Below are 12,423 nucleotides of genomic sequence, written 5' to 3'. Positions count from 1 at the left end.
CAGGTAAGTTTCATGACTGTCCGCCAGTTACCTCCACGACCCCCTAATCGATTGTCTGCCTGGAGCATGCATCCTGTTGAGAAGATGAGCCACCCCTCAAGTCTGATAGATTGGACTTCTCAACTGTTCTGCGTGATTGGCGCGATGAAGGATGTGCTGAGTTGTAGGATTAGACGGGAGGTAGGGATATGGAGACTGCGAATAAAGTTTAGGACAAGACAGAAAGGAGAAACAGGAGGGTATGCAGGTCCTTGTTCCACTCAAAAGCGCTGAGAGCAAACAGTGAGACTCGCTTGAGCAGCAGCAAGATCCACCCATGATAAGGCAATGACATGATCGTTTGTTGCAACCTCCCTAGGAACATTTTCGACGAGTAGGACGCAGGCTATGTATTCAGTCGTTACGAACTACTGACGAAAGTGCCAAGAGGAGTGAGTCTCTTCAAAGCCTTTCCCCTTGCACTTCCTAATCGACACTTGCAGACCATGATCCTATTCCAGTAAATGTTCTACCGTGGAGATTTCAGATATAACTTGAATGCGATATCATGTACAGTGGAATAATACTTATCTGTGTTCTACTCTGTGACCAGCATCCCGTCTGAGATCATGTCCGACCGAACGACATCCCGAGAAGCTGACTGATGCCACAGCCCGACTCCACGGTAACATCTGTGACTTTTCACACTGAAGACAGAACTAGATATATCTCCTCGAGCTCGCCCACATCGGTATCTGACTTTCTGACATCTAAGGAACGAACGACCGCCATGAGATGAATATTGGAAGTGAAAGGAAAGATAAAGTGTCATTGTCGAAGATGTTTATGGGGAAGACGGGCGCATCGAGGCCCCATCCTTCGATATCCAACGAAGAGGGGCTATTCTTGACGAAGTCAAACCTGTTTTGCAATAAAAGGATATATTAACATGAGCAAATTGGGTTAGAATCCCACTCGTTCACTCATTACGATTGATTGTTCCTTGGATAGCGTTTTTGATAGCGCAGCAGCATTTGAATAGAATGGATGGCTTCTGCTCACATAATGGACGTTGGGGTATTGGAGATATCGCAGTCGGCTGAGTCCGTCGTTGCAAAATTAGGCGACCACTGCCTGGTCGCGCAGGTTGATTTGAATCGTGCCACATTCGTCATAGTGCTAACACCGTTAGACACAAACCGCTGGGATAGATGCGGACATCGTTATCTGGCTGAAGGCCGATCAATCACCAATCAGAATACCATTGCCTAACCTCGTTTGTAATAGTCTAGTGATGTAAACTTAGGCTCTGATGTCGAAAATCAAACCTGGATGATAGAGTCAACACAGGAAAACACAGGGATGTTGACGACCGGGGTTCCCTCATACAGAACACCCTTACGAGTGCGTCCACTCTGCCCTTCGTTTCTCAGCAAAAGCAGCCATGCCTAGCAAGATTGAGAGGAATCAGTGCAAAGTTTAGTCAAACAACACAGAAAATATGCCCACCCTCCTTCTGATCCTTGGTTGAAAACAAAGCATGGAATAACCGCTTCTCAAATCTCAGTCCCTCAGCGAGGCTCATTTCAAACGCTGCGTTTCACGGCCTCCTTGCCCGCATTCACTGCGATGCGTCCCTTGCTTGCAATATCGCTCGCTACCTTTACGGCCTCATCAACGACACTGCCCTCGCGTACAACCCGTCCGATGCCCCAGCGTTCTGCCTCGTCTGCACCAATTATACGTCCGGTGAGGACGAGTTCCATGGCACGCGATTTGCCGATGAGATGGGCGAGACGTTGGGTCCCGCCGCCGCCAGGGATGACTCCGAGATTGACCTCTGGTTGTCCAAGTTGTGCTGAAGGCGCTGCGAGAAGAATATCAGCCTGCAATGCAAGCTCCAAGCCACCTCCGAGCTAAAGGCAAGAATTCGAATGAAAACGTAATGATTGACAAATGAGTCCAAGAACATACGGCGTAACCGCTGACGGCTGCAATAACCGGCTTTTTAAGCTTAGTGATAACTTCCCAATCAGCGAGGAAGTTGGCGGTGTACGCTTCGGCGACTTCGGGAAAGTTTGTCAGAAAGGGTTCAATAACTAAGGTCCTAGAGATATTCACAGGACTTGTCCTTCATTTCCTTGATGTCCGCACCAGCTGTGCATAGACAAGTCTAATCGAGTTCATGATCCGATTGACTGAGAAACACACCCGCAAACGCGCGTTCTGATCCAGTGAGAATTATAGCACCCACACTAGCATCCTCATCAGCCTCCTTCATCGCATCAGATATATCTTGAAAGTGCGCCGCATTGAGTGCATTGAGTGCCTTGGGTCTGTTCAGAGTGATGAGCGCCACGCCTGGGCTGGGCCGTGAGACAAGGACATTTGCGTATTCGCGCTGTACACGCAAACTGGTAGAGAAGAAACGAGCGCTGCGGCTTGCATGGCGGAATGTTGAGCGGGAGAGTGCGACGAACGACATCGTGGACCGGAGACAACTGTGGGGAAGCTCCGAACTCCGAATATGGCGTCAGACGGGCCGGAAAGTGGCCGAGTTCCGCCGCACGCTTTCAGGTTCGAGGATCTGGGATGCTAGGTAACAGCTGTAAGTAATCGAGTCGTTTCTCCTCTTGAGTGGTCCACCAAACAGTAGCCATCGATGCCGTCGTCGCGCTCTTGCATGATCATCATGATCACAGGTGACAGTTATACTTCTCCTGCTGAATCAGTGCTGATATGTCGTTCCTGGTTACTGTGGAAATTTTAGACTTGCCAATGATGACAATCTGGGTTATCACCGAACGAGCACCTCGTCTGTCATGGAGCACGATAAGCAATCGGAGGTCCTTAGCTCGTGAGTAGCTCCCTCGTCAGCCGTTGCAAACTGAATATTTCCCAATGCAGCCTTCTCCAAAAACAGAGCGAAATTCTCGAAGTCCTTAAGCGCGCAGAACTAGAAAAAGCGGACAAGGACGTCCGGTCACAGTTTTGGGAAACATACGAGGTGGTAGCAGGGGAGGTCGACAGCGAGTTCCTGGAGCGGTACAATGGTGATATCGATATCATCCCTACTTTCGTGCGTTTCCTTTCTCAGAACAGTTTGCGAACCATCCAAATGCAATCTCTCAGGCGGGTCTCTTCTCAGCTGTCACCACCTCCTTCATAATTGCGTCGCAACCTAATCCAGGAGACACCACCAATGCACTGCTGATCCAACTCATATTACTTGCGGCAAATGGTACTTCGGCTCCCCAAAGCATTACGCTTCCGCAACCAGCAGGGTACTCGTCTAGTAATGTTTGGGCTCAAAGCCTAGCCTACGCCAGTCTTTTACTTAGCCTCTTTGCTGCCTTTGGTGCCATCCTGGGCAAACAGTGGTTAGGCTATTACAAGTCCAACAGATACGGTCATGGTTCCATGGAGGAACGTGGAAGGAGACGGCAACAGAAGATGGAAGCACTAAGGACGTGGTACTTTGACGCTGTGGTTCAGTCATTCCCGGCGTTGTTGCAGGTTTCGCTGTTTCTTTTCGGCGCCTCCCTCAGCATCAACTTGTGGTCTCAGCAACAGACAATCGCATATGTCATCATCTGCATCACATTGTTTGGCGTTATGCTTTATGGATTCACCGTCTTCGCGTCCCTCATGTCCTCGGATTGTCCCTTTCAGACGCCTGTGTCTGTCGTCATCAGACTTACTTGTCAACTCATAGTAATTCGCATGGTTCAGTTCCATGATCTATACCATTTGCGATATGTGCCGCGATGCATTGGATTAGGCGTGGCGCTCGGAGAGTTGCTTCTCGCAGGATTTGCTAGTGCCAGAAGCATGCTGTCTGCTCTTCGAACGGTTACCAGTTCTTGTTTACGTTACATACGAGCTCTGCGATCCTCGCAGACCCGTGCTCCCGTAATCTGCGATCTCGAGTTTGGCAAACTTCCCTTTGAAGCAACGGAGTCGTACCTTCCCTCAATTTCTCTGTCGTACGAATTTCCAGCTGTCTCCGTCGCATCTTCGGATGCTCCCTCCGTAAAATGGTTGCTCGAAACGTCCACGGATCCCAATGTATTCATTGCAGCTTGCCAGCTGGTCCCCGAAGTTGAATGGCCATTCGATTTTGATGTTTCCGGTATAATTTCTCTTCTGCATCGCAGCCTTGGAAGCTGTTTCGACACTAAAGATCGGCTGTTAGCGCCAGCGAAAGAACGAGCTCTAGCTTGCGCAACAGCTCTCGTCCATCTCAGTGGAAGGGAATACCTTCGACTGGACGGGGAGTATTATTCTGCTGCGCAGTGGCCTTCTCAGCCTAGATATCTTCATTTCTGGCACCTCCTCAGCCAAGAATCGCTGGATGCTGATTATGCATTGAAGATCAACCTTGGACAGAAGTGGATAGCTGATTACACCTATCGATTCTTCGGGATACGCCAACATTCTCTTCAGCGTCTGACGCTACCTTGTTGTGGCTCTCCCAAGTCCTTCCATATGTTTTCCTCCTTCATAAAGACATCGACGAGCTCGCGCAGATGGAGGATCTAGCATTGAGTATCATCTCGATGCTCCTTGAAGCCAACATACCGAATAAAGCCCCGTCAGCTCAGGTGCTCGCTAATTGTACACTTCTTGCTGGCATATTACTCGGGCTAAACGTCGACAAAACGGTACTTGTGAAGGTAGACAAAAGGTATGGCAATTGTTCTATTTCCGTAAGGTCGCCTATCTGACAGTGACCGAAGTGCTGCTATCGATGTACTTGTTACTAAACTCCTCGTATGCCTACAAGGTTGCGTTGATGGAGCACATCCGCAACACTACGCTTCTAGAGCCAAGAAATGTCTCCCACATGCCCTTCGCATCATTGAGCTGACAGGGGCAGTTCCCCTTGACGGCTCGTTTTTCCGAGCGGGCCTTGCTTGCTGCAAAGAAATCTTCCTCGGATGCTCCGCGATATCTGACAACGAAACTGAGGACTCAGAAGATATGCAGAGACGCTTGTTCGAAGCAGGAGCTGCGCTGCACACAGCTATCTGCATCCCTCAAGGCCCTCTCGGATACGTCTACCAGCCAGACGACTCATTCCTGTATTGGTATGGGGAGTTTACCTGGGCGCACGACACTCGTTCTTCCCATGAATTTGAGTGGCTCATTGATTATATTTGCGAACTGCGCGAGCTCGAGGGTTATGAAGTGGAGGACACTCTTGCGGATGCACTCCTGGCATCTAGTGCTATGAAGAGTCTCGGAAGTCGAACAAGAGAGGCAGCTTATCTGGAAGTTCTCTTGTGGTCTATGGGGCCGGAACAGCCTGCCCGGTTGCGTTATGCTGCCTTGCGTGCTACATACGAAACGCGAAGAACACTACTGGCCGCCATAGAAGATACAGATGGCTATGCTAATTTACGGGAGAAACTACTTGCGCTTTCCCCCGCCATCCTCACCGCTATCTCCCCTAGCGTGGAAGGTAGTCATGGTGTCTTGTTCGATGAAGGACGTGATGGATGTTACTTGAAACTCCTCTTTACCCTTGTAAAGAATCCTGCGTGGTGCAGTCGCCTTTCCCTAGACGACCACATAAACAGGTGCATCAGTCTGATGGCGGAAGCCGCGGACAGCAACCCTCACGCATTCTACCTTGCCGGTATTTTCCTGCGGATCACGGCTGTCTCAAAGGTTTTGGAACTTCCACTCGATGATATGTTCTCAAGGGCGAAATTATCGCCACCCGTCCCTGGCGCATGGGATGCATTCCCTAGCGTGTATCTCTCAGGCAACGATGATTGTGTGGAAATCTTGCCAGACCTTACAGAGTTGACGCTTGAATACATTCCGCTGGACAGATTTGCACTTGAGACGCTTCATGAACGAATAGACTGGGTGCTAGATGTCCTGAGAAAGTACTCAGAGCCTGAGAGCGTTATTTCCGCGGTGGAAACATTATTAAAGGTGGTCAGAACCAGGTTAAACTCGCCGCTTGTGAGTATATGATTCATGATGGACAGTTTGATTTACACGTACGTCTAATCTATGTATATATGTGTGTAACTGAACTACTTGCCATTGCAACATTTGCGATGCTCGTGTCCGGGCCGTCCAAGCTTGCCTTATGCGGCCCGCTACAGATGTTTTTACTAGATATGCTCCCAACTGAGCTAGAAGTCCGAAGCCTAGGCTCTCAGTGATGAATCGTTCATGATCGCTCAACATGGGATTTGCGGATATGACATCGAACATCGATATCGAAATATCATGAATATGACGCCGATTCCGGAACTGCTGGGTTAATGCTCATGATGCCGGCTGCCTTTCTGAATGTTCTTCTGTCTGATCGACGTCGGTACCATCTCCAACTCAACAGAAGCATTACCACGATAATTGAATTCATGTGGCGACGCCGGACCGACACATTCTTTGACGGCAAGCTGAGAAGAAAGTCTTCAAACGTGAACTCTCAGCATCAGGGAAACATAATTCATCACAGAGTACAGAATGCTACAGAGCGTTCTGTAGCATTCGGTAGCTGCAATCCAACCCACTGATGCATGACGCCTTTCCTGGAGTCCTGATCACACCGAGGATCATGCTATCGGAGTTCAAGATTTGGGGTTAATAGTTGTCCTTGGCCTCCCTGGCACTCGAAAGGGACCTCCATTTTCGTATATTCACAGCCCTTGTAGCGGCGAGCACATCAAACCTCTATCATGGAACCACCCGTCGAGCCCTAAAAGCGTCCGTTTTCCCTCCGCTGTTGAATGGATTTGTCAAGACAATAATACGAGGCGATTGTGGCGGCAGAACCACCCAATTGTCCGTGATAGGTAGGAAGTCTCCTGGATCTACGACCTTGGCAGATCTTCGCTTTATTGAATAGGGTCGGGAATGCGTACGGAGAATAGTTCAGGCAACGGTGGTGATTGAAAGAACGCATCACTCATGATTGGTGCGGATGGTTCCATAGGTCAGTGTGGTCAGCTGTGATCCTTCCAAAGACATCCAGAATACTGTGATCGCTTGTACTCTCAACCTTTATTGGCTTGGATGTTACCGGGGGGAACAGCAAGTCATCCCATTCTTGGCGATATTCATCTCAAAGCCAAGGGCCTTGAGAAAGTCATGTGTGCTGTGAGGGAATCTGCTAGCATGCCTTTGGCACCAACCTGAACCAATCCAGCGAAGGTGCTGCGACGTGGACCATATTGTGTGATGGTGCTAGTTAGACTCGTAACTACATATTGGGCGCGTCGAGTCACGTGAATCATCATAATCAACTTGCTGCTGCTCTAACGAGTCACGACTAAGACTCTCTTGAAGCGCTTCTTGCAAATAGTTGCCATCTCGACAGAGTTTTGATGTCTGCATACGGTACTACACGCCATCACGGTCAACCGTCTGCGAATTCAACTCCAGCATCAACAACTCTTTTTCGCCGCCTGACATGGGAGGGTACTGTTCCCCTTGAAATTCGTGTAGACTCAAAAGAGTTGCCAGCGAATTCTGATCGCGGCCTGGAATGTTATTATATTCAAGCTCCTCGTGTCAGTTACTTGCCTCTTCTCATGCCTGAGATACGACGATTCTTGATGGATGTCGTATTCGATGAGGCAGCTGGAAAGATGCTTAAGGAGGAAGAATGGTGGTTCGAGAGCGAGGAAGGTACGCTGTTGAAGTGGTTAGTTTCAGACCCTTGTAGCGCGGTACACAATGTATCCTGAACATGATCTTCTGGTAGGCACTGGCCGATAGGGCTGATCTACGATAATCACATCATCTCTGCCTCCATTCGGCCTCCGTCTCAGACTTCCACATCTCATTACAATCTGCAAGTGACTCCCTTGAAGCTCATTCTCCACCTTGCATCACCTCCCACAGAGAAGCTTCTTCTCTCGCCTTCTGCCGAGTCGTGCAAACAAGCTTTTATGGGGCAGCTCAAGGAGGCAGACTTCATACGATGGGGAAACACGAAGCGCATGACAGGTCTTCGGAAGCAAGACCAGGATGGTATCTGGGAAGGTATCAAAGAACGTAAGCCAGCCGTTTTATTATGTGTATGCACAATTCAGGATGCTCGTCATTTCTAGATAACTTCGATGACTATTGGCGCGTAGCATCTAAGGTAGTGCCTACAACCGCACCTGCGCGGTCGAACTCTCCACCACCTTCCACAAATACATCGATGCATGCAAGGCCACCATCTACAGACCCGCAGAGTGCACCGGACCGTGATAATGCTTATAACGTTCGCAGTGTCCCAGTTAGGTTGTATCTACCTGACGGGCCCGTGATGCAAGACGTTGTCTCTCCGACCCTTGAAGATGGTATGTTTCTCTCCGAAGGATTGCTAGTAAAGGATTGTTGGAACTGATCGAATTACTAAATAGGCTCGCCGCATACCTTAGTGCATTATCTATCTACGCATCTTCCCCTCCTCTTTCCACCTGTGCCATATTCTGGCCCAGAACTTGCTTATGCTATGATGCATGGTGTGCTGGTACCTCCCGATGCGGAGATGGCATGGCTAGGGGCTTGTATGGCGGGTGCAGATGGATGGGTAAGTCTTTGCGTAGGAATCGTACGGTAGGCGATCGTAGTGCATTTTCTACTGACCTCCTGTTCTGGGCGATGGCATGTATGAAATACCCCTTCTCCACTGTAGTGTGAAGTCAGGCCACATCTTTCGAGAACTCTCCTGTTGGACAAATTTCACACCAGCAAATTTAAATTTCACCCGTCGGTCAGTTCCCGGTCATTTTGCGTCCGTGACTCAGTTTCACCGGAATGTCACCTGAAAACCCATCCGCGGGCTGTGTTGATACAACCTCCTCAGTCCTGGTTAGTAACTCACAACAACAAGATCATGTGGAGAGTGATCTCACGTATTTAAAACGTCTTAAAGTCCATGACACACGCTAAATGTTGACTACCACATACAGGCTGTAGCAACACTCTTACACTGTTTGCGACCATCATATCGCAGCGGTGGCGCAAGGTTAAACTTTCAACCCTGTTAAAACATTATGCCTCAGCGCTCAGAATGACAGGGTCGGGGAGCTTGCCGCGAAACTACACATACAATCAACCGTTTGCCGGTCGGCGGGGATGAACAAGCTTAAAATTATAAAAGACACAGTCGCCGGCGTCACGGTGTTACGCGACCAGCCTCCCCGAGAAGCCCACCGTGCCTAAATCGGATTGGCGTTAGACCACCGACCCTTCTGCATTGAAACACGGGATTACTTGCAAGAGAACTGTATACTCAGCCTCCAGGGCGCAGGCATGCATTCATTCCGGGATACTGGTACCTTGTAATGATTGAGCCCGTTCTATTGTGCGGTGCAGGACTAAGATTTTGAATTTCGCAACCTAACTCTACTGCGCACCGCCGGCATATGTATTATGTACCCGCGAATCATGCACTTGTCGTTTCGTCCCTCGAGCGCAGCCGCAGTCGCAGTGCGGAAGGACGGACACTCGTTCCAGATGCAGTCGTTCCAGCACATGCACTCGACAAAAGCCGTCGGGACATATACTGGACAGTTTCGAACATATACACATTGGCGCTCACAGTCACCGAACCCCGGGCTCTGGAAGTAGCCGTGTGCTATGATTGGTGAGGTAAGAGTAGGTAAGTAGTTTAATCGCCCTGCTTAGTCTTGTAGCCATCATCAGACCATCTGATAGAAAAAAGTCAGCTGTTCCTCGAATACAGCATGGTCCCGACTTACAGGTCTGCAATTGGAAGAAAAAAAATAGAACACTTCCCATTCCGAACAGCCCTTCCAGAAAGTCCTCGGAAGTCGAGGATTTCTTACTCAGTGCCAGTGCACAATGTTACCGAGTACGAGCCTTTAGCGCTAGCGCTCAGCTTCAGCGTTACAGCGCATCATCTGACTGTTCTTTTGTCCTGTCTGGAATATTTTTCGTGATCAAGCTTCGCGATTAGGCTAAATAAATACAAAGTTAGCTCACAAACGTGGGATAGCATGTTTCAAACCCTGTTTCCGCATCGGCACAACTCGGCCGCCGACCACTTTGTAAGTAAAAACGAAAACTTAAATGCGTGAACTACGGGACTGGGGAGCGTAGGAGGGTTTGATCGGCGTATGATTAATCTATGGGGAGCAAACCAACTGCCGATCTTGAGCATGTTGATGATCGACCTTCCCATGGTGATGTGCCGCAGCATGCACAGGTTAGCTGACAATGATGCAAACTCGTGGACCTGATGTTCTTGCACGTTGTTTCAACTTTGAGAATTCTGTGTATACAGGGATGTGATTGTAATCAATGTAACATGCAGTCTGGTGGTATTATTGATGTGAGTTGATATATGTCAGGTTAATAAATAAAGGCAGCACGAAATATATGGTCAACGAAGGAAGCCTGCCAGCGGTCTCCGAGTGGAATGAGGAACCAAAAGGTCTTCCCAAAGGCTTAACCAAGGCAAGAGGGGCATAAGAATTGGAATTAAACGACAAAGCAAGATTTTGGCATGGCTGGTGCAGCGGGTGTAAAAATCGGTTGACCGTTAAAATTACCCCGACACTTGGCCATGATTAGGGTGGTTTGCATCACAACAAGCCTGAGAACTCACAAGCTGATGAGGCGTACAACTGAGAGACACTTTGCCATGTCAAACGAAGACGATTTTGGTAACTGTCATAAGGGCTCATCTGCCTGGTGGATTCTTCAGACAATCCTATGGCCATTGCGGTTCTCATGGCAAGCTGATCGTTTGTCAGAAACGGACTATCCAGACATCCCAGTTTCACTCACATCACCGTATTGTCGGAATCCTAGGAGCCAAGCATTTAGCCGATGAACACGGGAAACATTCCCAGTACTTACCAAGAAGCCGACCAGTTTTGTATTCTGTCCATGCCAGGGTGATGACAGCGTGAAGAACATCGAGAGATGGTTGGTTAAGTGCCGCGGATAACATCTCCTACTCATTCCATTAGATCAGCAGGACCCACACACACGATCACGAACCTTGGCGTTCTCACAGAAAATATCTGCAACGTTCTGGGGACCACGCGCGACAACATCCGGTATGTCAGAGAACCTGTTTGATCTCGTTCATATACAAGTTGAGTGCATCGCAGAAGACAGACCTTGCGCCGAGTGCTGCGATACAGTTGGAGAGTAGAGGGGATAGAGTCTGGTGTCGGAATTTTTCATATAGGTCGTCATAAGTCATGAACGCGCATTGGCTGCCAAGTTGACTGATGAATATCTGGATGAAATGGGGCATCCAGCTGCGTTGTGGCATCTGAGGATTCATGGGGTCGAAGACCTGAGTTGGCCGGTAGCCGCTCGATGTAGCATGGGAACGACCCAATGCCTGACCTGGACCGGGAGTTCCATATCGACGAATGTGATCATCACCTCCAGTTGTATGTCTTCCATGGCCATGTCAATGAATGTTGATATCTGAGAGGTGTGGATGTATTACCTATGAGTTGGAGGAGGCCTTGAATGATCTGGATAGGTTTGATATCGACCATGATCTGCGGATGATGTCCCTGGTGGCGAGTAGGACGGAGAGCGAGACATGGAGTTGGCATATCCCTGCGATGGTGGCGTGTGTGCGGTCGATGCCGGAGTGGCGTGCTCATTTGCACCACTCGAATTGGAGCGCTCTGAAGACTCTGAAGCCGTGATCGTTGCTCTACTCGATAATCCATGGTATGTTGGCGAGGAACTGGGGCCCGCGATGGCTCGACTGCGCTCGGCAAAATATCGTTCGCGATCGCGAAACTTGCATGGAATTTTCGCTGCCTTGCAGGCCTCACATTGTGTCTCGGGGGATGACTGTAGACACTTGATTTTTTTGAGGCGGCTAGGAGAGGGACAAGGTGAAAGGTCAGCATGGATTACTTGATGGAGATTTGAATGGGCAGTACCAGTTATCACAAGAAGTCACAAGACGCGGGCGTTTTTTGTGACCTTGGGTCTCTTGAGGGGACTCGATAATGAATTGAAAACCATCCATGGTAAAGTGAATAATCCAAAAGCCAGAATAGCCCGGATTTATATATCACACAGCCTAAATACCTCGAGGCCGTTGTGTGAGATCTGTACACGAAGAAAGTCAGATCAAAAGTGAAATATCGCTGATTTCCCGTGCCCATACAAGGTCCATAAGCGACAATGGATCGGGCCTCTTACCCAACAGAACGTCGCCATTAACCCAGCATTTCAACGATCTAGCAGATGCTATTAGTCAATCCGTGAATGGCCGTTTCTTCTGGTTTCATATCGTAATAGGATTGACAATCAGTACAAAGCACTTAATCATTGATGGCAAAAAAAAAACGTGCGGGAAATATCACTTACTAGTCGCATCACAAAAGCTCTAGACTGTTACACGTCATAAAGCAGCAGTCCGATTATCGCCTTCTAATTTGACCTACGGGAGTGCCCGGCTCCTTGATGGGCCTGCCA

The 12,423-nt window shown here is 49.0% G+C and overlaps 5 protein-coding genes across 5 annotated transcripts; 3 read left to right on the top strand and 2 right to left on the bottom strand.

Moving 5' to 3' along the window:
* Nucleotides 1–1,377: 1,377 nt before the first annotated feature.
* Nucleotides 1,378–2,464, bottom strand: F5891DRAFT_1126737 (ClpP crotonase; the record flags this gene model as incomplete). Its single annotated transcript, XM_041364121.1, has 6 exons — nt 1,378–1,427; nt 1,489–1,549; nt 1,584–1,895; nt 1,954–2,045; nt 2,101–2,136; nt 2,191–2,464. The coding sequence occupies 6 exons, from the start codon at nt 2,462–2,464 to the stop codon at nt 1,378–1,380; spliced, it is 825 nt and encodes a 274-aa protein (XP_041230007.1).
* A 486-nt stretch (nt 2,465–2,950) lies between these two features.
* Nucleotides 2,951–3,360, top strand: F5891DRAFT_907339 (uncharacterized protein; the record flags this gene model as incomplete). Its single annotated transcript, XM_041373567.1, has 2 exons — nt 2,951–3,058; nt 3,112–3,360. Coding segments are annotated over 2 exons (357 nt in total), but the record flags the coding sequence as incomplete, so codon positions are not given.
* A 753-nt stretch (nt 3,361–4,113) lies between these two features.
* Nucleotides 4,114–6,067, top strand: F5891DRAFT_44863 (uncharacterized protein). The gene is made up of 2 exons (XM_041371872.1): nt 4,114–4,666; nt 4,719–6,067. The coding sequence occupies exons 1-2, from the start codon at nt 4,509–4,511 to the stop codon at nt 5,965–5,967; spliced, it is 1,407 nt and encodes a 468-aa protein (XP_041230005.1). The 5' UTR covers nt 4,114–4,508; the 3' UTR covers nt 5,968–6,067.
* Nucleotides 6,068–7,247: 1,180 nt separating this feature from the next.
* F5891DRAFT_1014815 (autophagy-related protein) lies at nt 7,248–8,718 on the top strand. Its single transcript, XM_041360846.1, has 4 exons — nt 7,248–7,648; nt 7,709–8,001; nt 8,058–8,294; nt 8,358–8,718. The coding sequence occupies exons 1-4, from the start codon at nt 7,329–7,331 to the stop codon at nt 8,555–8,557; spliced, it is 1,050 nt and encodes a 349-aa protein (XP_041230004.1). The 5' UTR covers nt 7,248–7,328; the 3' UTR covers nt 8,558–8,718.
* Nucleotides 8,719–10,547: 1,829 nt separating this feature from the next.
* F5891DRAFT_1126735 (uncharacterized protein) lies at nt 10,548–11,971 on the bottom strand (the record flags this gene model as incomplete). The annotated part of the gene is made up of 7 exons (XM_041364120.1): nt 10,548–10,703; nt 10,753–10,772; nt 10,825–10,921; nt 10,969–11,041; nt 11,091–11,378; nt 11,432–11,818; nt 11,883–11,971. The coding sequence occupies 7 exons, from the start codon at nt 11,969–11,971 to the stop codon at nt 10,548–10,550; spliced, it is 1,110 nt and encodes a 369-aa protein (XP_041230003.1).
* Nucleotides 11,972–12,423: the final 452 nt, after the last annotated feature.

Source organism: Suillus fuscotomentosus (assembly GCF_016647785.1).
Source record: "Suillus fuscotomentosus strain FC203 chromosome Unknown F5891scaffold_10, whole genome shotgun sequence".
In the NCBI taxonomy this organism is placed as follows: Eukaryota; Fungi; Basidiomycota; class Agaricomycetes; order Boletales; family Suillaceae; genus Suillus; species Suillus fuscotomentosus.
Note: the sequence above shows the minus strand (reverse complement) of the source record. Positions and strands in the feature narration are given on the sequence as shown.